A 25,689-nucleotide genomic window follows, 5' to 3' on the forward strand; every position below is an offset into this window, starting at 1 on the left:
AATTAAGAGGATCATGCAGTCTGCTCATCGCCCTAATCTGCTTCATCCAGATGGGTAAAAGGATTGTTCGTACCATTCGGTACTGCTGGCTATACTTGAGCTGGGTGACAGGCATGTGTCGTATGCAGCTGTGATCTGCCTGTACACATACATTTACACCCCAGGTATCTCCAGATAAAATACTGCTGATGTCCCTATAGAAAAAAATGTTGGCTAAAGGCTTTCTGAGTGTACTCAAACTATAAAGAGCATAATGAAAAATGGTCAATGCAAGAGAGCAGGGCAGGGCTAATACACAGTTCTAGACGCCTGCCACCTACACCTATAATATCCTCTAGTTTGACCTTTAGCCCTTCCTTTTTTGTGTGCTAGAAGCTCCTTGTAAGTCATCTGATGTCATAGGAAAGGCAGAATGCACTCATTATGTATCATGGATATGGTTGATAAAAATAATTCATTTATTCATGCGTATAGCGAAAACACATTCATATTTTCTTATGCCATAAAAAACATTTCCATAGATCACTTTTAACTTATTCCAGTTTTCTGTGCCCTCGTTTAAACCACTTGCCGAGGCGTGGGACATCTAGGAGCCAATTGGTGGCATAGCACATAAGTCTCTGCAGAGAGTTGTTCAGGGATACAGTGTAAGAATGGTGTGCTCCTTGTAAATCACTCACCAAGCTCTATTATGCTCCGCTGCAAGGTTACATGGGCACATTAACCCTCTGGATACCAGGGGGACCAGGCAGCATACTGCATGTTTACACCTTTTGACACTCAAGTGGTTTTACAATTATTTTGTATATTACAGAAAGCACCGAGTCGCTACTTCCTTTTAATCAATTTAGTTTTTTGGTGCCTCCGAATCTTCTTGATTGATCAAGAATGATGAATAAGTGAGTTGCTCCCCCAATCAATTTAATAACTTCTTTGTTTCTATGGTTGATTATTTGTGTGCATAATATCTATACGTTTATATTTTTGTGTTTGTAATTAATTCATAGAGCATTATGTGCTTTGAGCCTCCACATAAAAAATGAGATTTAGACAAACGGCTACAGAAGATGTGGACACATACACTACATATAATCTCTATCGCTTTATCACTCTATCTCTCTCTATTTATCATTCTTTCCACATATTTGCACCTGGGGCATCAAGTCCCATCATCCTATAATCAGGCGGATGGTGATATTCTCTCTGCTTTTTTAGCCTTGCTGTTGGCAGATGTAACTTCCATCTGACTTCAGTGGGATGCAAGCAAACCAGCAAAAATAAAGCTAAAAGCGGAGATCGCCGCTCCTCTCCCAAGCATTGCCACATGTCACTATATTTATTTGTACGGCTTGTTTTCCTCTGTTTACTTGCACACGTATTCCACAGAGCCCAGCTCGGATCAGGCAGTTTCCATTAGCATGGAAATGAAGAGGTGAGTTAATGATTCATTGGCTTGCCGTGACCTTTCAAATACTTGTGGACCATGATGCAGCTCCAGTTTTGGTTCATGTTTTCCCTACATTCTCCCATCTGATTTAATATTTACAGCCTGATCTGTCTACATGCCTGGGCGCCTGAAGAGAGCAAACGTTTACAACTCTCCCTCCCCTGGTTAGAGAGGGCAATCTGATCCAGCCTGTTGATTCCTTTATTCTACATCCTCTTTACCCTTGACTTGCCTTAAAGGAGATCCTGGGTCTTGTTAACATATTTGTGCTTCGGGACTTGCTTATTTATCAAAACCATAATGGATTCAGACTCGGACTCGCCTTTCAATTACTCCTGGCCATCTTTTCCAAAAATGAGGATTCACAGACGTTCATCTAAACAAGGTAGAAACAACTCCCTCTGTGACTTTACTAACAGCTCCTTTATCCTTTGCAATGCATTTTTGCTTCCTGGTTCTCCAAGGGTTAAATCTTTAGTCCCGGGAGCACTGCTTGACGCTATTTGTGTCCGATTAAAAGTACCTTGTGGCTGGTTGTTTTTCGCTACAGCGAAATGTAATGTCACGCAGCTAATTTGCTGTTTACCTTGCTCAGGTTTGCTACACATTGCTTCCCTTATTCCTTTGCAGACACCCTGAAAGCACAAGCGTAAGCAGTGTGAGCTCAGGCTGTATCTTTGCATCTATGTTACTGCACGTTGTATATTACGAAAGTAATAATAAGGCATAGCAAACTTCGATCCTGTGCATGTGCCGATCGCCCGGCACAGACTTCGACAAAAGCCACCTTGACGTTACGTTACAAGTGGTTGCCATGTGGCAGAATGCAGTAAGATGATCTATTAGTTTTTGTTTTGAATACATTCATAGTCCTTTCGCTATTTATACTGACACCGTTAATACAAGGATTGCTCCTTTGTAGAAGCTTTTTAAGATGTAGGACTGCTTCTTGTATACAGTGCTTTGGCTACAGTTCAGGGCTGGCCCTGCCATAAGGACAATTTGGGGGGGGGGGGTCCTAAAGCTCACAGCTGGTAGGGGGTTCTGCCATGAGGTGTTCTCTGTCCTTTGTCCAGGGCGCTAGAAACCCTAGTCAGCCATGCTCTAGGAGTTTCAGGACATTGTAAAAATGACTCGCCACAGCTTTGCACATGATATCTGTATATATTTTTATACGGTCTGATCTATATTAATCTGTGAAAAGGGTGAAGCATTGTGCGAAAACCCCAGTACTTTTTTTACTGTATCACACTATTGGCTTTTTTCTTTTTTATGAGTGATTCACGATCGTGTGTTTTGAAGCGCCTCTAGACAGAAGTCAATGTATGTATATTAATCTGTAACAGCAGATTAATGAAACAAAGGATTAGTGATTATTTTATTATTTCTATTATTTATTTTATATGACAACTGTTTTAGGGTTTGGGATTATAATTACCCATCTTTTATCTCTTCTTAGGTTTTTTACAGCCTACTGTCTTCTATTTAGCTCCATTCACTGATCCAGGAGTTTGCTGGAGTTAAAACTAAGTTTACACACTATTTTCTATGCATTATGAAGGGTCAGCCCTGTTTGAGCTTTTCATACATGAAATGTTGAGTTGACCAGGAATAATGCATAGCTGAATAGGGACATTTCTTTAAATTTGACTATGCACTACCTCTGCCCTTTCTTAAGGGCGGCCCTAATGGATGGTAAAGTCAGTAACTTGAAATTTTATTGTCTATAGTATCTCTCTCCTGACTATACAGAATCTTAGGTTTAATATCATTATTTGGTTTTTCCCACAGAAAAAAAATATTGTTTATTGCTCCTTAAATAAGGCCAGCTCATCCTGAATGTTACGCAGGCCTACTGGAAGTTAAGCGGTTAATCGTAGTCCATCTGTTATAGAGATGTAATTATGCATAATGTAAGAGAATGCAGGAAACCTCTCTCACCATAATGATGGACTTCAATCATTATTACAGCCCGTGCTGCAGAAACAACCCGATTGATTGTCGGATAGGTAATGGTGATGAGCAATCGGATCGCTGCATCCAAAATACTCAAATCGTTTGGGGTAGTGAAGTTGGCTCTGGGCATGGAAGTGTTAACCGTGAATCTATTCTGTTAAAGATGTGCCAGATGTTTTGTGGATTTCTATCGTTTTATGTGCTTGCGTCATCCGTTATAGTTCTTGTGGCAGAATGCTGGTGGAATCATTCACATTGTTTCTAACATGCAAGTAGAAATACAAATGAATAAAAGGCTCTGAAATGGTCCATGCCAAAAAAAAAAGATTTAACTGGAAATTTAAAGGTCATCAAAGCATTTTTTGCTATGCTTTATTGTAATTGCTTCATTCTGTCCCACAAAGTTAAAGTGGACAGCTTGTCCATAAATCTGTGCTAGTTATACAAAGGTTTATATATTACTTTCAAAATCAGTCTGTCCCCCTTCGGCCCAATTTTGGCTTCACTGATTGGATGCTCAAAGCTCAAGTAGTGGCAGGAAAGTGTTTCCTTTGGCTCAATGGGAGCTCTTTCTGGTGCCGTGCTTATAAGACTACTTTTCAGCATCAGAATATTTAACATAACCCAAAGACCCAAAAGAGGGTGTTTTGATTGTAGTAAATGTAGCCCAATATAACACCTGAGTGTGTGCTGAACTGCTGTTCCCACCCAGGCCAGGCAGGGAATGGTTAAGTGTCCCCGGCACTTTCACACCATTGGGCTCCATATTACATAATTGCCGCTACTGGCTGAATACGTGTGACTGCATGCATTTTTATACTTGTGGGAAATCCACACGCTGCAGGACCCGGTTTCCGATCACATACGGATGGGAAATCCACACGCTGCAGGACCCGGTTTCCGATCACATACGGATGGGAAATCCACACGCTGCAGGACCCGGTTTCTGATCACATGCGGATGGGATCTTACCAGCCAGCAGGGCCAGCCTGGGTCTGGCTCCTGGGATCCTGTAGTTGCACTGTGCATTTTAGCCCTAAGTCCTCTAAACCGGATGGGAAGATCTGTTGGACGGCCCCCAGCTGAAATGACGTAAATGGGAGTTATGGAAAAATAAATATTTTTTCTCTCGGCGTAAGGTACAGCGTTGTATGCAGTAATGTAGGGCAGGGGCTGGAAAGCAAAGTTTATTGTTTTAGTAAATTTGCAAGCCTGCAGGTTGTGTGAAATTTGTGATATTTATGACAGACCTAATGCAGCCCTGCTTATTTTAAGAAGACATTTACACAGGTGGGCTTTAATTAGGACCTCTTGTGGTGATTAAAGCAGACCCGTCACTTACTCTATACTCATGTAATTGTTTTCATTTTATAATAAGAAATACATGTGTGTTTGAAACCTACCAGCTGTGTATATCGTGGGGAAAGGTATCTTAACTTTCTTTTATCAGGGTCTGCAAGATTTATGCTCTACGACCGTGAAGCCACAATAATTCGTCCTGGCGGACCATTGCTTAATGACACAGGAAGTATAATTACGTCCTCTGCAGTTTTGAATCAGCAGAAATGTTCTTATATATGATCAACATCAGAGTGTCAGCTACATAGTGTTAAGCCATGTCTACTATGGGCTTTCACATACACAACTGTTGCATTATCACTGGCAAGATCCTGGTCTTCACAGAAGTATCCACCGCCTAGAGCCTGTTAACCCAAAACAACGCAGATTTCCTTATCACCATTGTGCAAGCAACAGAACTGCAAAATACAGTATCTGGATATCTTGATGTATATTATTACTATTATTTATTGTTTTATATAGCGCCATCATGTTCCCCAGCGACGTACAATGGAATATGTTCCACAAAAACCTTACCTTGCACTCCCTTCCATTGTGATAGAGCTACAGAATCTGCCGTTGCTCTATAAATAAAATGTAATGAAAAAACACATACCTAAGGAAAGGTGTGGAGAATGTGCGTGCATGCGCTACTTTACCTCTGCAGCAGTCGCAGTTACTCAGACTCTGTCCTTGAACTGATACAGCTCTTGGCAATTGCAGCCCTGTCCCTGGCATTCACTAGTGGTAAATAAAGGGGAATATATTTCACTAATTAAAACTACCTATAGGTTGTGTCTTTTTTGTTTGGCATTTACAGATATTTAAGTTAAATGTTAAGTTCATATAAGCTGAGATCTGGGTCTCAGAGAGGTCAGGACATCAGTATCTGGTTACTTTCCTGAGTGAGCCGATCATCAACCATCAGCAACATTAACAATAGGTACATAATGGGGACCTACAACCATGCAGCTCCTCGAAAAAAGGGGGTATGATGATACCTTTCCCCATGTTATACACTTAAAGTAGGTTTTTCATATACGTTATTATTATTATTATTATTATTATTTGTTTTATATAGTGCCATCATGTTCTGCTATTTCAATCAGTAAATTGATGGGTTTATTTAGTTAATAGAGCTTCAAAATATTGGATTTGGAAAAAGCAAGAGATCTGCCTTAATCCGATGTGTTTTGGCTCATCCAGTGGGATGCCAGTGTTTTGGAAAACAAAGTAAACGACTCAAGCAAAATTGCTCCGTGTTTTCAAAATCATACTAGTTACCCTTACCTGAATTTACATGCCTTTATATGATTGTGATTAGATAATGTGAGCGAAAAATCATTAATTACATACTTAACTGTGTGCAGTGCATGGGTCCATTAATCATTAACCTCCATTCGCACTCCAGGGGGTAATGCTTTTTTGGATGAACCGTAAGAATTAAATCAGTCTGTTGATCTGTGTGCTTTCGTACTTAAAAAAATAAATAAATAATAAACTTTACGACCTCAAATATTTTTCTACAGGCACACAATATTTTTTTTAAATGTGTGCTACAAATGAAAAATACAGAGCAGGCGATGTAATAATAGTCTAGCCCCCCAAATTGCATATTTATTTCTTCATCTTGCTTGGCTGTGAATGCATTTTAATGCATGCAAATGAGCATTATTTAGTTATTTTGAGTTAGAACATAGACATTCTGTTTAAGCTCCTCCCCCAGCTGCCTCCACTGTAAGCAGGAAGTGTAGGCAGGAAGTATAATTCCCGCACACGCTCAGCTGCAATCAATCCCATATGTTGTATCAAAACATGTTAAATGTTTCTGCTGCAGCCAAGCGTGTAAATACAAATGCTTTCTGGTTACAGTAGAGGCGTCGGTGGAAAAGTTAAGTAAGACGGAAGTCTTGTTTTCTAATTCAGTAACCAAACAATGACTGCACCAGTTTGCATGCAGTAAAATGCAAATGTACTTTAATATGCATTAATGAATATAGTGTTGGAGCGGATCCTTATTATTATTCAGAGCAATTAACATATTTTTGTGATTGTGCCTACAAAATAAAATGTTGAAGGATTAAACACAGAACACCCAATCAGGGATCCATTAATAAATCAATATTCTAGTGCAAAGTGCTAAATATAGTGCAGTTAAAAAGAAAATTCTGTTTCTACGGTAATAATACTGTATTTAGCCCTTTGAACCTGGTTCTGAATATGGCCCAAGAGTTTTGGGACAAAGAATTATTGTAAAAGCCACCATCAGGAAAACTGTGTTGTTTAAGCGAGCAGGACATGTCCAACATGGCTCTTCTGCCTGGAAAAAGGCGAAAGTGGTGTGTGTGTATGTGTGTATGTGTGTGTGTGTGTGTATATATATATATATATATATATTGTAGGGCTGCAACTAACGATTATTTTCATAATCGATTAGTTGGCCGATTATTTTGTCGATTAATCGATTAATCGGATAAAAAAAATGAATGTAAATTTTTCATTTATTTAAAATAATTTAATAAATGATGTTAAATACAAACAGCAGAATAAAAAAAACTTTGATAAAATGCATTTCTTTTCTTTATTTCACAACCAGCCCCCCCAATTTATGCACATTTGAGCCCAGGCTTGCCACGCTGCCTCCCACATATGCCACGCTGCCTCCCACATATACCATTCCACGCTGCCTCCCACATATGCCACTCCACGCTGCCTCCCACATATGCCACTCCACGCTGCCTCCCACATATACCACTCCATGCTGCCTCCCACATATACCACTCCACGCTGCCTCCCACATATACCACTCCACATATACCACTCCACGCTGCCTCCCACATATGCCACTCCAGGCTGCCTCCCACATATACCACTCCACGCTGCCTCCCACATATGCCACTCCACGCTGCCTCCTACATATGCCACGCTGCCTCCCACATATACCACTCCACCCCCACATATGCCACTGTGCCTGATACGCCTTATACCCCCTGATACACCACTCCATCCTCCCCAGACATGCCACGCTGCCTCCCAGACATGCCACGCTGCCCTCCCCACATATGCCACTCCACTCTACCCCCAGATATGCCACTGTGGCCCCAGATATGCCTTATACACCCTAATACACCACTCCGTCCTCCCCAGACATGCCACACTGCCCTCCCCACATATGCCTTGTATAATGTATATGCCTTATACCCCCAGATATGTCACTCCGTCTTCCCCAGATATGCCTTATACCCCTGGATAAACTTGGGTGTAGAGAGCCGGCGCTCTCAACTTCAATGCCGCCGTTCCTGTGAGCATGTACAACCGCCTGGCGATGCAGAAGAAGATTCTCGGGCACGTCTCTGCCGTGTACTGCGTTGCATTTGACCGCACCGGAAGACGAATCGTGCCCGAGAATCTTCTTCTGCATCGCCAGGCGGTTGTACATGCTCACAGGAACGGCGGCATTGAAATTGAGAGCGCCGGCTCTCTACACCCAAGTTTATCCAGAGTCCGTATTTTGATGAGCTTCATATATCCAACCCGTTTGTGAGTGGATCCTACACTTTATTTTATTTCTATTTGGTTTACATATTACACTATTGGTATTTGTTTTTTTCCCCCATGTATATGCGCTCCATTGTTTGCTGTTGATTTTCGTATACACTTCAGGAAGAGTGTTTATGGAAGCTGCTTTTAGTGTGGGGAAGTATTGATTTTATTATTTGATTGTTTCACGTGGAACATTGGTACTTTTCTGTTTGCACATGCCTTATACCCCCCCAGATATCTCATAGTCCCCTCATAGTCACAGACCCGTTCACAGCACACTGACACCATACTTTTATAAATAAGTACTGGGTTAATCTTCACTGCCCCCAGGATTTAGATTCCCTTTAGTCTGCCCCCCTTTATCTCTAACTGCACCTTAAGTTAACTTTATTAAATTAACCCTCAGTCCTCATCATTAAATTAACCCTAAACACCCCATTAACCATAACTACCCCTAAATTAACTCTAAATACCCCATCAAAACAACTACCCTAAATTAACCCTAAACACCCCATTAACCACAGCATCCCCTAAATTAACCCTAAACACACAACTGCCTCAAATTAACCCCAAACACCCCATTAACCACAGCTGCTCCTAAATTAACCCTAAACACCCCATTAACCATAGCTGCCCCTAAATTAACCCTAAACACCCTATTAACCATAACTGCCCCTAAACACCCCATTAACCATAGCTGCCCCTAAACACCCCATTAACCATAACTGCCCCTAAATTAACCCTAAACACCCCATAAACCATAACTGCCCCTAAATTAACCCCTACCTCCCCTGACTTTCAGTAGCCCAAATATTAATTTTATACTTACAGTTAGATGAGTGTCACAGCCATGTGGTTCTGGCCTTCTGGGAGAAGGAAGGGGCGGGGCCAGTTGTCACAGTGATTTACAGGGAGGGTCTGGTAAGTAGGAGCTGCTGCTGTGAGTCAGACTAAACTATTATATAATGAGGGGTGTTTTTCAGAGCGTTTGCTCTGAAAAAACCCTCATTTTATAATCGATAATAATCGATTCAACTAATCGATAATGAAATTCGTTGGCAACGAATTTCATTATCGATTATTATCGATTTTATCGATTAGTTGTTGCAGCCCTAATATATTGTATGTATATATTAGTAGAAGCAGATCTATTGATGTTTCTTTGTAAAATGTCTCATAAGAAGGTTGGGAAAGATCGACCCAGGGGGCAAGGCTAGCTAAATGCCAAAGCAGACATTCCCTATGGGGAATTGCATAGAAATGACATGCTTGCTCTACATGAAATAACAGTTAAAGCCCATTACATTACAAGTATCCAGACCGATGATGTATGCGTTTGATATGATGTATAAATGGTGAAGAGATGTGTCTCTCCCATGAAACATGATTAATGGGGTTCGAGGGGCCCTGTGTTACATCCCTGGCTTTCTCTTCTCCATATATTTGTTTTACTCTCTCCCAGCATTATTATCCCGATGTATCTTTACTATTATTCAAAATATGGGGCCACTTCCATCTGTAATGTTTAATCCATAATGTTATTTATAGTAATAACTTTGTGTGGTCCGGTTTTGCTGCCATTGAAGAACGCTCTCACTTGACATCTCCATTACCGCTGAGAAAGTAACACCCCGGTGGTACAGCTAATCCCTATGCGGGTTCTATTTATGGAAGATGAGGCAATACTGAACACATAGTTTCCTAGTAACTCATTCATGGTAAACTTACAACAGCAATACAAATCCACGTCCATTATCAAAATCCCAACATTGTGGGATTTAAATCTCTTCTGTTCTTATTTGCTTTTATCCATAGACATAATGGGGCAAATGCTGCAGTTTCTACACGTGGGAGACCACTGAATCAATGTAACATGTTTACAATGAAATATAGTGTTACACATGTCATTCTTAGTACTTTTTGGTGCTGAAACCCATCCCAGAAATAATTCTGTAATTGTTACTTGATCCAAACTTTTTACCGGAACACTTGTCATGTAATACAAAAACAAACACTGAAAAGTCAACTATTGACAAAGATTTAGCTTATTAGCTAGGCAGGCCTCGTGGAAAATTGTCTAACTATGGATCAACCTATCATTTTTTGAGGGTGCAGGGATCATGGACACCATGAACAACCTGACAATGGCTCTTCAGATGTCAGCAGCTTTTTAAAAGATTTGGGCTTCCTGGCTTTCTAATTCCACTTTTTACCTAAAACTGTTTTAATTACTTGATTCTCTTTGGTTTGTTTTTCTTTCTTCTGTTCACCTTAACATGGAAACATAGCTTTGACAACCAATAAGAACTATTTGGCCTGCTTACTCTGCACATTTTTCCCGAAGGTAAAGACTCCGACCTTAATCAGTCATTGGTCTTGTCATAGATTAAGGATGTCTGTCCCATGTATGCTTAAATTCTCTTTATTATTAGCCGTTACCACTGTTCCATTTATCTACAACTCTATCAGTAGAGTAAAAACTGTCTTACATTATCTCTAAGCTTCTGACCTTGAAATTTTAGATAAATGTTTCTAGCTCATTATACCTCTCTCCTCTTTCCTTCAAGCTTCTTCTTCTTTCCATCGTACGTTCTCCTAATTGTTTGCTTATAATCGTTATTTTTTTTTTTTTATTATTTTTTTTTTTCATTCTTCCTTTTCATGTTAAGAATGTACTTATTTGCTCTGGTTGGATGTAAAAATACATTATATGGAGTGGTTGTTTTAAATTATTTATTTCTATACAAAATTTTTCCATAAATAAAATATGTTTAAGAAAAGGTTGTTGTTTTTTAAGTTATTAAAATCTCAAAGTAAAAACTGCCAGTGCTAAGGTTAATGCCAAGTACTAGAAAGCTCAGTTACTCTTCTGTCTAAGCAGAACACAACCTTTAAGTTCTTATTTCATTGCCATCATTTTTGATGCTATACGGATTTGCATACAGACATGTTTTATGATTGGTACAGTTGTACAGAAGACAGTGTTGTAACTGGTAATGACAGGGTTACAGTTTTCTTTAATTCTTTTACCCTGTCCCATTCCTTTCTCTATTCTTTTGTTTGAAAAGTTAAATTTAATCTTGCAGACATGACACACAGAGTAGGTATACTGGATTAACGATTATTGTGGATGAATTGTGGTTTGGATGCTTGCCTATTGTTAGCTGAGAAATGCAGTAATCTCCCCAAAAATGCACAGCCTGTTGTATCATGTTGCTGGCTGAAAATATCTGGGTAGTCCTGAAGCTTCTCCACCCTGATCACACAACGTTCAGGAGGCAGATTTGGCTGGTCTGTGTTGTCCTTGGATTACACTACTTTGATTGTTTTATTCGTGCGGTGATCACGTGTCGGATATATATATCTGACAAGTGGGTGTGTGTATGTGTGTGTTTATATATATATATATATATATATATATATATAGATGTATGTATGTATAGATATATATATAATATAATGTTTATGTAGTTTTTATTAATGTGCTAAACAAATTGGAAAAGAGGCGAAGTCCTGATGTTAAACAAAAAAAGTACCTTCTACATCTGGATAATGTCACATTATTTGGCATTCAGAGTGGAATAAAAATTCCGGCTTATACTGGAGAGAGTTTTATTTTTGCTGATGGAAATATCTTCTTATTTTGGTTAATGATATTCCGTTAATAACCCTAAAATGTATTTTATTGGACACTCGCAATGTGTCAGGTTGCACCGATGGTTTAAATCTTCTACAGCTGCTGAGAAGATGGTACCAATGGTAGCTTTCTCAAATGGATCAAAAGAAAAGACATTAATTGTATTGATATATGACCCACGGTGACATGTTTAACACTCACGCCATTGCTTTGTTTAATGTGCAATGTATGGACTGTCTTGTGTTTTATATTGAAACTGTAAACATTGTTTACATTATAGCAATGTGTATGTATGTATGTGTGTGTGTGTGTGTATATATATATATATATATATATAGTCTTAAAGTGTTGGGAAACGTATGTGAACCCTTAGGCTATTTACTTCAACAAAAGCTACTTGGAGTCAGGAGTTAGCAAACCTGTGTAGTCCAATCAGAGCTACTTTGACATAAAAAAAATGCGAAATTTGGGGTTTGCTACTTTCGAGAAGCATCTGCTGATTTGAGCCATGCCTCACAGATAAGAAAACATTAGCACTATGTATGGTGTAAATAATGCACTGCATACCCACGTGAAAACATCATCCAAACAGTGAAGTATGGTGAATGGAACGTCATGATTGAGGGTTGCTTTGCTGCCTCGGGGCCTGGACAGCTTGTCATCATCGAGGGGAAAATGAATTCCCAAATTTATCAAGGTATCACACAGGGTAATTTCAGCTAAAGGTCTGTAGAAGTTGTGTAATGCAGCAGGACAAAGACCATGAAACATCAAAGTAAATCTACTACAGAATGGTTTTAAAAAGACATCATTGTGTTATTAGCTTAAGCATCTTGTGACTTAGATGTAGATTATATTGCATTTTATGAACAATTAATTTCAGAAAACCAGATACTGTTTCTCTTTAATGAGATATTTTTTTCACAGGCCTTCTTAGGGTGAGGTAGCGAGAATTAAACGTACTTCAATACAGGAAGCCAGTCACATTATTTGAGCAAAATATTTCCAGAGAAGTCAGTTTTCCTGAGGTAAAATAGACCCACACCTGTAAGCATTTCAAGTTTCAGGTGTATAGGGTTTTGTTAGCGGCGTTGGTTATGGTACTGGCCTTTAATTTTTTATGAGGCTTTGTGGAGAAGAATTTGTTATTCGTGTTATTCAGTATAATGCACATTTCCCATCTTTTTAAACACATTACTGTAACTTGTGATACAGTTACCCACCCAGAGAGAAATGAAAGGAGGTCTTGTGATTTGATCCCCAAAGAGGGACTTCACTTCCTAAATGACTACTTTTGGGAAATCATCTGGCCATCAGCTGAAGCGAAGCTGGGCCATGCAGCAAGACAATGATCCAAAACACATAAGCAACACTACATGAAAGTGTTTGAAGAACAATACATGAAAAGTTTTGGAATGGCCCAGTCAAAGTCTATGTCTAAACTGGCATAGTTTAGATGCCACAGGCTAAATGGCCTAAGTATCAAACTTTTGTGTTTTCATAACTCAAGTTCCTTTTGGCTGAAGATCTAATTACTTCAGTGCCTAAAATATGCAACAATGCAGAAAATGAGACTTGGACATATACTTCTTGGCACGGTTGTAGTTCTGTATTGCAGTTATCTGAATGTGACACTTCCAGTTTGAGTGGTTGGTGACATCTGATTAAGTGTACAGTTCTGTAAAATGTCATTGCTTCTAATGATGGAGCGATGGAGGCACCTACTGTTATGTTGTGATAGACCCAAAACATTGGGGTCATGTATAAGGTGCATTTCCGATGTGAAATGATACAAGTGGGGGGAAGAAACAGCTGAAAACATAGTGTTTGAGATGTAGGTGAGTGCTGCTCGATTTATGCAAAGCTGTACCAGGATAGTTAATTGGGAGAGCCGGTAAATATAGGATGGCACATTTATCTTATCCCATGTTCTTGTTTTTGCTCCTAGATAAAAGACATTATTCAATAGATGGCCTCAGAAAACTGAAAAATCCACCCACCTTCCTTGCTGCAGCGAGACTTTCTGCCATGCTGAATGGAAGCGATGAAGTTTATGCGAACTGTATGGTTGTAGATGAAGTAAGTCATCCTTTTGCCCACAAATTCAAGAATGTCTAGTCTCAGGCCCGTAGGCCACCACATTTCTCGTGCTTCCAAGTGATATGTAAAAAATAAAATAAAAAATGAATAATACTTCCCAGCACACAGGTCTATTCTAATCTAAATGTTACGCAATGTTCGTTTTACCTTACTCGGAGGGTGTAAGATAAGTGGAACAGCCCTCCAGCAGATGTGGTAGAGGTTCAGCATAATCATATATATTAAAGTGCTTATCAAACTAGTGAAGATCCACATGTATAGGAAGCTGTTGTTTTAAATTATAAGTATGCTGATCTTTGATTTGTTGTTTGATCTTCTGGTAACACATTTACATATTTTTGTTCACAGGTGAGTGATTCGGATATCAGCTACAATAACCTGGGTAATACCGACGCTAATCTTTCACATGGAGACCAGCTAAACTCCACCCCGGCTTCTGAAAACTCATCTAAAACGCTTAATTACAAGGTTGGGTCACCTCCTGGGAGTAACCATGCTGAAATAAACAATACAGATAATGCAGACTCACCTGCGTACTTTTCATCATCCAAGTGGACTCCTCCGGGGGGCAAACACCGGCAGTGCAGGACAATCGGATATGGTACTGAAAGAAATTCCCCCCGTTCCACCATAAAGAAGAGAAGGTAAGGGACATCTTAGTTCACTTCATAGCCTGTGTGCCCCAAATGTGTGTATGTAATGGTGAATACAAAATACATATTAGAAACTCAGCTATACCATGGGCACAACGTCCCCTACTGTAAACGTGCTGCTTGTTGTTGATTGGTTCAGACATTTATAGGGGTGGGGTTAGGAGAAGGGATATAACTTGTGAATATGATATTAGATGCTAGTTCTGCCACTTTTAGACACAGATCTCATCTTCCCTATGGTAAGATGTTTTAGAGCATTAGGACTACAATTACCTCCTAAGAGAAGGGGCACAAATGACCACTAAGACTTAATGGTGGGTCCTTGGTATTTTGGACTTAAAACTTTGAACAATAATGATATAAATCTCAGAAGAGCTATCTTGACCCTGCTGGCATTACTAATGACCCCCCTTCCCTTGCTGGTTGATCACTGGTTCTGCGATTAGGAGTACAGGGCTAGAGAGGTCTGCTTCATAATCTGAGTGATCGCCTTTAGCGAAGATCAAAGTGAGGAGACAAATATAATTTAAGCATTAAAAATAAAGGTGTAATGTCACCATAACAAAAGTGGTACTTAGTTAAAAGGGATATCCTTAAGGTCTATAAAGGTGAAAAATAAATATCTAAGCATTAAAAATGTTTGTCATTGAAACAAACAATATATAATTTATTTGGGTAGACTAAACATGGAAAATGGGAACATGGTCATTAAGTTAAAATAGGAAAAAAAAACAAAACCATAGGATAGGACATATTGCTGTAACTTGTTCAATATGCCTGCTTGCACAGGGCAACTCGCAAGGGCAGCAAGTTGAACTCCATTTCACTTTGATAGGAGCTCTAACTTGCATTCACGCTACAGTGCATAATCAGGACATGTACTGAAGCAAGCACTGGAGAAATCTAATTTTCTTATTCCAGTGAAAAAAATTGCTTGCATCAATTACCATGCTGTAAAACACGGCGGAGTGCATGCAAGCACCTAACCTCCTGTGAGCTTGCAAGCGCTCGGTCCCCTTCTCCTCTTGTATCAGAATGCTTGTTAAGGTTATTAGCAATATTGTATATTCTCAGTTTTAATACTTTTGTTAATTTTCAGTTAGTACGTAATCTGTTGGTGCGCTAAAAATCAAATGTATTGTAGTACGTGACTAGAATGTCCCTTTAGATCAAGCCGTTTTCCCCGATATAGTTAAAAGCTCAAACACTTAGCCCATTGTTCCTTATATAAAGACTCAGACATTAATTAGTCCTTGTTGCAGATTCAGGATAGCTTTATGCCTATTCCATACATGTCTAAAATATTTGAACGTGTTAGATTCTACCACTTCTGCTGGGATGTTGTTCCACTTATCTACCAACCTCTTTAAATTACATCTAAGCCTTTGACCCTCTAGTTTTAAATTATGACCACTCGTTCTAACTTTTCTTCTCCTTTGAAATAATAATAATAAATGTTTAAATGTTTCCATTAGATCTCTCCTCTTATTTCTTTGCTTCAAGATATATATATATCTGTCTCCTGACATTTATTTATCCTGCAAACCAGTTACCATTTTAGTAACTCTCCTCAGCGTGTAAATATCTTTTCTCCGGGACTGTACACAATCTTCTCCTTGGTACTAATCCCTCTCGCTATACAGCCCAGCACCCTGCTTTCCTTTCCCGACACTGGAAACTGTCTGCTATCATTTTAGTCTTCACAAATAATTGTCCATCTCTTCTGACCGAACAGTGCCCAAAATGTTATAATCTGCCTTGAGTTTTTTTTTATATCACAAGTACATTTTGACATTTATCAACATTAAACTGCAGATGCCACACTCTCGGTCATTCTTCTAATTTACTTAAATCATTTGCCATTTGTCTTCTTCTACCAGGAATGCCTACCCTTTTGCGGGTTTCTTTGTATCATCTACAACAAGACAGCCCTCACCATTAAGGCCTTCTGTAATATCACTAATAAAAATATTAAAACGTAGAGGTCCCAATACTGATCTCTGAGGTACCCCACTTGACAAGTCCTTCCTTTGAATATACGCCATTAACTACAACCTTCTGTCTCCTGCAATTTATTTATACATTTTGTAGGGGGGGCAGTGTGTCCAATGCCTTCAGATCCAGATAGTATATAGTTACTGCTCCCCCTGGTCCATTGTTTTAGTTACCTAGTCAAAAAAATAAATGACTGTTGTCTCTTGCTCCAGCGTTTGAGGTGGTCTGTGGACATGTGTTTTGACTTCAGGAAGTATGCTTCGGATCATGTCGCAAACTTTGATCTCTGAAATCCTAGTAATGTTCCTGTTCCTCCTTTTATCAAATCCAGATGCTTAATAACTGCATTACAAACCTTCCTATGCCATGTGTCACAGATGGCGTAAATAAATTGCATAGCTTTGTTTAGTGTTCAGAGAAACTTGGGCACGTCCTATGTATTAATCCTAGTGCTGCCAGGCTAAGAAAGGAATCCCTGCCACTTGATCTTTATGCTCATAATGATGTAGAAATGGTGCTTTAATGCACATCCAAAATCTATATGAGAAAATAAAGATGCTGAAGTGTTTCTGTTTGCTGGGAACTGTTCTACTGTAACTCTCTAAATAAGTCCCCCAAGACCCGTTACAAACATTCCTGGAGGATTGAGTCTATAGTTGAGGCTGATACCCTTTTTGGGCCAACATTGATAAATATGTAAAGTCACATACATTTTCAGGACCTTAGATGTTGTTTTTTCTGTGTTGGCCCAATTAAACTTCTTCATTTTGAGTAAAGACATCATCTTCTCTCGCACCATTATGGAAATATTCATTTACATTCCGTGCAGCGACTTTCCGCTTTCTGCATTAAATAATGCAGAGCAGATCTATAGCTTTCCCCAAATCCCTATCTGTTACAGCTGATTACACTACAGTTTACAGAAAGCCATATGTATTTACTAAAACCCACCTAATGTGCATACAGTGGGGAAAAGTGTCTTGGCTTCCTCTTCCATCCTTAGGATATGTATTATTATTCCTCCCCATTAATTCTCTCCCCTAAAGTTGCTGATCGTGGCTGATTAGTTCAGGTAGCCTTTGTTAAGCTGGGAATAGACGGAAGATAAGAAACTGATCACATAATGCAATTGTGTTTACTTAATTGTCCTTTAAACATACAACGTGTCAAATATATTCATTTGTAACTTACTAGTTAAGGGAAATAACTAGTTTTGTAACAATTATTACACCAACATTTGAGTATTTTTATGCTAATGAAAGGGCTGTTTAGAAGAATGCTAAGTAGCCCGGGGACGGCAAAAAGGATAATGCATATTTGGAAGGGAGGAAAAACAAACATGTAATCGAATGCATTAAAGTACAAATAATGGCTGGCGGGTCCTTTTTAATTGATTCCGTTGCGTTGAAAGGAAAACGAATAACCCTGTTGTCTCATCCTGTCCTTTTTTATATTGCTTATATTCCTCATTTAGGGCAATTCCAAGAGCATCTGCCTTTTAGTTATTCTGCACACCTTGATATAAAGCAGTCCTGCTGCGCCCTTTCCATATAGTTTATCCGCAGCTTCTGCTGATGTGTGTGAATGAGTTCCCTAGTGTATTAATTCATACTGGCGTCAAATCCAGATGCTTTTGTACGTGGATATTAAAGCAGATGATCTAATTCTTGGCGGTGATTGTAGGTAATGACCAAATCTCATGTAGTTATCAGCGTTGTCGTTACTGGAAATTGACAACTATGAATAGGGAAAAAACATACCTAGTACCCAGATACATCTTCAATCACCCCCACCATTCGTGTACTATCTATAATACATTAGTCTCTAATACATTTAGATCCCCTTTGTCCATCTGATGGCCTGCAAAACAACCTTTTTTCTTAATGATATGAATAACTCCTCTTTAACAAGTTCCTTACACCATTTACAGATTAAATGTAATATATGTGTGAGTCTGGACACCTATTTTCTATTCATAGCTCAAGTCTTGATGGCCTCGAGGCTGACAGCGAGGACGAGGAATCGTACCCTCGTAACCACAGCCCTAAATCTTCCGTTCACGAAGATTCATCAGGGCTTTTGGGAAACAGCGGTGATGAACTTGACTCTCCAGAGACAAACGCTGAACGGAATTTCCACGTCCGAGGATCAGAGACTCTGCCTCTTTCTCAAGGAAAGGTACCTTCTGATGCATTCGCTTCTCTTGCGCAGACCGAGATTTATATATTATTTTGGTCTCCATTTCAAGCAGCAATCTTAAACTCCTAGTCTGTTTTATGATGATTTTCCATACCTGTAATATTACACCTTTAGGGTAATTACTACTCTCTGGGGAAGCTGATGTGTGGGCTGAGGAGAAAGGAATGAATTTAAAACAAGGCATGAATATAATGCTTCTGCGTTACATCTCAGCTTCCCTGGGAATAGCGCTTTGCTTTTACAGGATCTCCACTGTAGCTCGTTTTGATAAATACGGTATATTTAAAAAATTAATAAATAATATGTTTTATGAAATAAATGCCAAACGTTTGACATCACACTCCATATGTTTTGTTTTTGAATATTATTCTTGTTGCAAAAAAACATAATAATTTGTTGCCTTCTCAAAAAAAAAACATTAAAAAAAAAAAAAAATAAAAATAGTTTCATACGTAACACAATTATTTCCCCAGGATCCGCTTGCCACAGGTCTGAGATTTCGCTCTTACTCCTGTTCATCGCCTAAACTTTTTCTTGCAAAACCTCGCTTGACACGCGACCTTTCCATCGGCGATCCCTCTGAAGGCAAGTATTTGCTCTGTAAAACGTAATAACATGCTTTGTTTCAGTCATCGCTGAACTCTACTTTTCAGTTCTGGTCTCCAAGTTGCTCCAGTATGTCTGTGGACATGCACCTTGTTTTAAAGTACCAAATCTACTTTAATTACACATCACTGTTTCACCTGCATGCCTTCTGCACCAATAAATTTTAACGATCAATTACATTTCCTTGGCAAACAATTCTCAGCTATAAATGTTAAAACAGCACTTAAAGTTCCAGTTATGTCATTTAATCTGTGGAAGCTACCTGATTTTCACGGGCTCCAGCTTTTCTTGAAGACTTCAGGGTCAGAGAAGATGTATAAAATTGGCATTGCGTAGTTGTGGTGCCAGCCGTCTCCTGCTGACACTTGGTTGACAGTGCCCTCCACATAAGGTGCATTAAGGATGCCTATTGACCACAAGCTGAGACAACTTTTGCTCTGTTGACTCCCCTTCAAGAAATCCATCCTCTGGGAGAAAAGCACATGGATTTTTATGTATTTAAGATATATTGGTAAAATCACCAAAGACATAGTTGCAGCTTCCATAACTCTTCGAGTTTAGCTGGTTACCAGGCCTCAAAGACTTCCTTGATCGGCTCTACTCACCACTTTCGCCAGCGACCCATTTCATGTATGTTGGGACTACCTTCTCCCCCATAAGAAAGAAGAAGAAGAGATAGCTCAGGAGGGCTAGCCCTAGGAAGTTCCCTGGTATACCTGTCTCCAGCACTAGACAGTTAACCATACATGTAGTGGACTATATGGCCGAGATAGACACCCTTCAGTTAATAAAGTGACCGGTCCATTGTATGTAATCGCTTTGCTAATTATGAGCCCCATTTTGAAACGCATTTGCTTTAAGAATTTATTCCTGCTCTCAGATGGAGGTTTCGGCGTCAGTGGCCGCTCACTACTTCAGGCACTTTCATTGTCTAAATCAGTGTCTCTTCTTCAGCATGGTAGTAAGTACAGCAGCGGTGCTATGAAATCTTCAGACTGTATGTCGCATGAGTTTCTCTCTTGGCAAATAATCAAAGGAATTCATTAAGGTGTCTCCACGCCTCTGTAGATGTTACTTGTTTAGTGTGTATAAAAAATACACTCTTTATTTTTACCAGGAAGCACCAAATACATGCGACCTTGTTAGCGCTGTTTTAATATTCATTCAGAAATGTCTTGGTAGCGCAATGGCTGCTGTATTCAGGGGCTGTGGACATGACCTCCCGAATTCCTCTATTCACTCTCTTGGTGGTGGGTTACCCTTATACATACGTTACAAAAATTAAGATCTGGGCCTCCGTTTAGCTTGTTTTGTATGGGTCTTGCAAGAATCATGGTTTGAATATTTGTATACAGTATGTAATGCTGCATATATTCATGACTTTTACTGATTACTGTGTTCCGCAATGCATCAGAAGTGAGAGAAATTGCGAGTAACTGCGCACTGTGATGTTTTGAAACTCCTAGAATCCATCCATGAAGAACTCGTTGAGAGTACAGCCCGGTACACAACATCGCTGTACTGCGTGCTTGTATCCCATAAAATATCAGTCAATTTGCTGGGAAAATCACAGAAACTAAAAAAGCCAAAATGCCTCCTAAATAATAATCAAAATGTCCCAAAAATAAACCCAAAAACCTTTTTTTGTTGTATCTGAATTAAGTAATGGATCTAAATACCCTTATTGAGTTGACCTGGTTTACAATGTGAATTATAAAATAAATGCCGATCTGTGTGATTTTCCTCTTTCTTTTTGAAGGATGGTATAACTTAACAATGGTGATGGTACTTTGTGATATTAACGGTTTTATCGGTAGTGCCTAACACTTATTTCCCTTGTTTTTTAATTTGTTTATATATTTATTTATCAGAGCAACGTGCTTACAGCCTTACTGAACCACCAAGAGAAAAGAGGTACGGTATATAATTGAAGTTGAACTTAAAGCTACTTTCTAAGAACTTTCATATAGAGCAAAATAATAATTGTAATAGATGTCAGGGTTCTAAGACCAAATATCCATTTACAAAAGTATTTCGGGATTACATTGTATTCTGTTCTGTTTGTATTCTTCAGATTTGGTTCACTATACGACCATTTCATCTGGCCGTCTCACTGCTTTCACTCACTATATATCTCTTTGTCCCAGTTCCTTATGCTCTTGCTCATTTCTCTGGGGCTCGCATACCTTGGGGGTCTTCTTAGGTGGTTCAAATTCCTTGAGCTCTTTTTTGGATTCCATCCTTTTTTTCCTGGGTTTAGATTTATGCGTAGTGTGCCATTCATAACCAGACGAAGGAAGGTTTCTTTGCTCAGTTGTAGTTCATTCTCGCTGGCCTCATCATGCTAGTGTAAGGAATGATGTTATTGTTTGCACATTTGATATCAATTAAAGGAAATATAAACTACAGTTATATGTTTTGTTACTTTCATTCTTCATACCTTCATTGAAACAGATTGTCTTTAAGTATTTTCCATTGAGTGTAAAATGTTCATGATTTATTGTACAACATTTGCATTTGCAATAACAAGTAATTGTAATATTAATGGTACAGTTGTTTCAATGGCTCAGAAATCGAAACGATTCTCTTTAGTTTGAAGATAGTTTCACTTTTGTGTAACCGATGCAAGCTGATTTTCTGTAGGATCGAAGAAGAGGAATGGGACAAATATATAACACCTACAAAACCTGAATCTGAAAAGAATAAAGTGAGCCGGACTTTCAGCTTCCTGCGGAACAGGATGACCAGTACACGCAACAAAAACAAGGTTAGAGTCCCGTGTTGCAAAGTTTCATTATTATGAATGGTTTGTGTTCAGCACTAATCATTTGGTTGGACCATTACGGGGGGAAATAGAACTCCCTTCTGCACCTTGCTTCAGGGGCATAACTAGAAACCAAAGGCCCCCTGGTGCCGCCCAACTTCGCCAAGCAGCATGTGCCACCTTTGCCCCAAACAGCTTGTGAGTACCTTCTTTTGCACTCAAACAGCTTGTGGGTGCCAGCTTTCCCCCAAGCAGCTTATAAAATTTGTGTGGATCTTCTTTTTACTTTATAAGTCCTAAAAATATGTCTATTTATGTTGGTTTTGATAAACCATATACCATGATAGACCATAAGCCAACTTGTAAGCGATCTCCAAACAAAAAGCACACACCATAGAGAGCCTAAATTAATTTATCTGCACTTTATGTACAGTTCCTAAACTATTTTGCTGGTGAGAGGGTCATCCCGAGGCCATCATCTTGGTTCCATGTATTCAAATTGTTCTTCATGATCTAGTCGATACAAATATTTGCTTCAGTTTTGTTTACTAGCATATTAAAGGTCCAGCTTCTGTTATTAATCAGCTGGTTAAACATGATTTTATTGGATAACATGATTAGAGGTAACAACATTCCAAGGTCAAAATTAGCCAAATCGAATTAATTAGTGTCTCTTATTTTTAATATATGTACTTGTTTCAGAGTTTAGTTTTAATTTGAAATGTATGATTCAGACAACCAGGAAGTCGCTTACGTGTTTCAGAATCTGATTAAAAAAACCCCCAAAAAACTGTGAAATTATATTTATGTATAAAAGGATGTATATTTTTATAAATGTCTTGTTACACTCACTAAAAAAAAATAACTACCCGTTCGGATAAGTGCATAATTACATTATATGACATTACTTTTTATTTATAGGGAGGAATATAAAATGAACGATCTTTTTTCCCCCCCAAAACTATTGCACAGTAATTCACCCCAGAATCAACTTTGTTATATCTGCGATTACTGCTTACACTGGTACTTGGAGAATATGAATCGTGGCACTTTTACTTTTTTCTTGTGCTTTTTAAGTTTTTCTGAATGGTTAAACGATTAAATACATGTTTGATTTTTTTCATTCGCTTTTGCGTTTCCGCGAAGACTAAAAATAAGGACAGCAAGGAGAAGGAAAAGGTCAACAGGCACCAGTTTGTGGCAGGGACGTTCTCGGGGGTTATCCCATGTTTGGTGTGTGAAAAGGCCATGCTGGGGAAAGAATCTCTCCAATGCTCCAGTAAGTGTCCAATATGTCTTTCACGGGAAATAAACAATCCCAAATATTAAACCAAGCAACAAAATACAAGGTAACACCAGGAAAAAATAACGTCAACTGTATAATACAACAAACAAACACAACATTTATTTCTCCTGTCAATTTGCCTTTTGTTTCTATTGTTGGTTAGTGTTCCAACTAATAGACTATGGCTAATAATGCACAATATTTATTAACCTATAAGACCTATGCAACCAAGTGAATTATACACGTCTATTTTGTTTTATTTATTGAATGCCGATAAATATGTGATTATCTGTGTTTCAGATTGTAATGTGAATGTGCACAAAGGCTGCAAGGAGTCCACCCCAGCCTGTACAAAGGTAAAATAACTTCTGAAAACATCTCGGAAATATATAATAGTATTTATGTAAGAGTAGATTCTGCTTCCTGTCTCTAATCCATTGACATACACATCCAAGTTCCATTACAGCCCTAAAAGCTTTATTAAAAACAATGTGTCTATATTTATTAAAAACTCTGTATATAATTCTGCACATACGGTTAGATGAGACATTAAACAAACAGTGCTGTTCTAACCGTGTCTACTAGCAACCACTCGCTAGTATATATCCTTACGCTCTCCTACTCAACCTATATCATTATTTACAGAGTTAAAATCCTACTACAATTAATACTCTGGTGAACAGTACGTCTTGTATTTTCCGGAACATGTATTCCACTTACAGCCCTGGATACTGCAGTTTTCATGACTGTATCAGAGCCAATCCTTTTAATTATTACTTTTTTTTTTTCCCCAAGCAGAAATTTCAGGAGAGGTATCATCCTAAGAATAAGCAACCATCAGTCATCTCAAGTAAGTGGATAAACTGTGACGTGGTATATCACTAATGATAAGAGCGGTTTGAAATATTAATGCTTTGGGCAAACCCGGGCAAGCGTAAAAAAAAATATATTTAGACCACTTGCAATTTCCTCTGACCAAGGCCAATTAGAACGTTATTTATATGTAATCAAGACTTTGAAATCACCTTTTGCCTCTATATCCACTTTTATATAGAGGCAAACGGTGATTATTGGTGACCTTATTTGCAGAAGGAAAAAGAAAACGAAAAGAAAAACAAATAGTAAATAAAAAATGTGACTTAATTATGTGCCACCCCAAAAGGTATGTTTTCCACATCCCAAAACATGCAAGGTATTGCATCTGGGGATTTTGCTGGCTGGTTAGCGGTGCCTTCTATCCTGTGAAGGAAATCATAAGCAACATTTTTTTGTAAAATTTCACCCACCTTATTTGTCAATCTATGCAGGAGAAACATATATTTCTTCCTTTTAACTCTCTCAGCGGCAGTTTTTGCAAATCCTTAATGCAATAGAAAAGTTTTTCTTTTAATTCCATCATTGACGGGTAGGTGAATGCACCCCTCTATCACTCAGAGGGTAAGAAGGATTGCGTGTAGCACTATAGCTGTCAAACCAGCAGTAAACCAGTTAGTTCTGCTGTTGGCGGGGTTGGAAATATCTGTATGTAGTTCAAAATGTGCTTTATTTGTAGCTGAATCTTAAGTGATAGTGTTATAAAAGTGACGGTGAAACACTTTAACTTAGTCACTCAAGTATGAAGTATAGCCCTGGTTGGAAATTTTAACTAATGCACAGATATGCGAGTTCCAGGCTATGGCGGTAGAGTTCTACAGGGCAAGATTGTATAATTAATTTTGTATGGAAACTTTTCTTTTGTTTGCCGTTATATTACCATCTGGGTATTAAAATTATGTTTGTCATTCATTTTTCACGTGCCTTGTACTTTGCAGCATGTTATAACTGTATAATACTTATCATATATATATTATATAATAAACCTATCAGATTCCTCGTTTAAAGATGTTCCACAACCCATTCTATCGGCAATGCCACAGTCATCTTCCTTGCCTCTGGGACTGTCTTCTGGCAAGAAGGACCTCCACCAATGCGTCCATCCTCTGTCCAAAAGCCTTCCCGTGTCAAACTGTGAGAGGTATGCACCTTGTCTTTATGGATACATGTGTAATGATCGAAGATTTTCCTAATATGTTAATTTAGAATAAGGTGATTGATAAGTGGGGAAATTACTTACTTTCACTTCATGAGATCGCTGTATGATTTCAAACCATTTGCAACTGAAGAGCT

At 38.7% G+C, this 25,689-nt stretch overlaps 1 protein-coding gene across 9 annotated transcripts in view; it reads left to right on the forward strand.

Moving 5' to 3' along the window:
- The window catches only part of ARHGEF28 (Rho guanine nucleotide exchange factor 28), an 87,966-nt gene that overhangs the window by 43,901 nt on the left and 18,376 nt on the right, over window positions 1-25,689 (forward strand). For 4 of the 9 annotated variants that reach the window (XM_053475588.1, XM_053475613.1, XM_053475605.1 and 1 more), the window contains 11 exons: window positions 13,870-14,000; window positions 14,370-14,665; window positions 18,649-18,847; window positions 19,342-19,453; window positions 20,355-20,435; window positions 21,346-21,388; window positions 22,118-22,241; window positions 23,385-23,517; window positions 23,824-23,879; window positions 24,319-24,373; window positions 25,390-25,537. In XM_053475588.1, the coding sequence (XP_053331563.1) occupies window positions 13,870-14,000; window positions 14,370-14,665; window positions 18,649-18,847; window positions 19,342-19,453; window positions 20,355-20,435; window positions 21,346-21,388; window positions 22,118-22,241; window positions 23,385-23,517; window positions 23,824-23,879; window positions 24,319-24,373; window positions 25,390-25,537 (1,378 nt within the window). Of the gene's footprint in view, window positions 1-1,711; window positions 1,833-13,869; window positions 14,001-14,369; window positions 14,666-18,648; window positions 18,848-19,341; window positions 19,454-20,354; window positions 20,436-21,345; window positions 21,389-22,117; window positions 22,242-23,384; window positions 23,518-23,823; window positions 23,880-24,318; window positions 24,374-25,389; window positions 25,538-25,689 lie in introns of those variants that run through there. The other 5 variants (XM_053475645.1, XM_053475597.1, XM_053475654.1 and 2 more) reach the window with 5 other exon arrangements.

Source organism: Spea bombifrons, chromosome 1 (genome assembly GCF_027358695.1).
Source record: "Spea bombifrons isolate aSpeBom1 chromosome 1, aSpeBom1.2.pri, whole genome shotgun sequence".
Lineage (NCBI taxonomy): Eukaryota > Metazoa > Chordata > Amphibia > Anura > Pelobatidae > Spea > Spea bombifrons.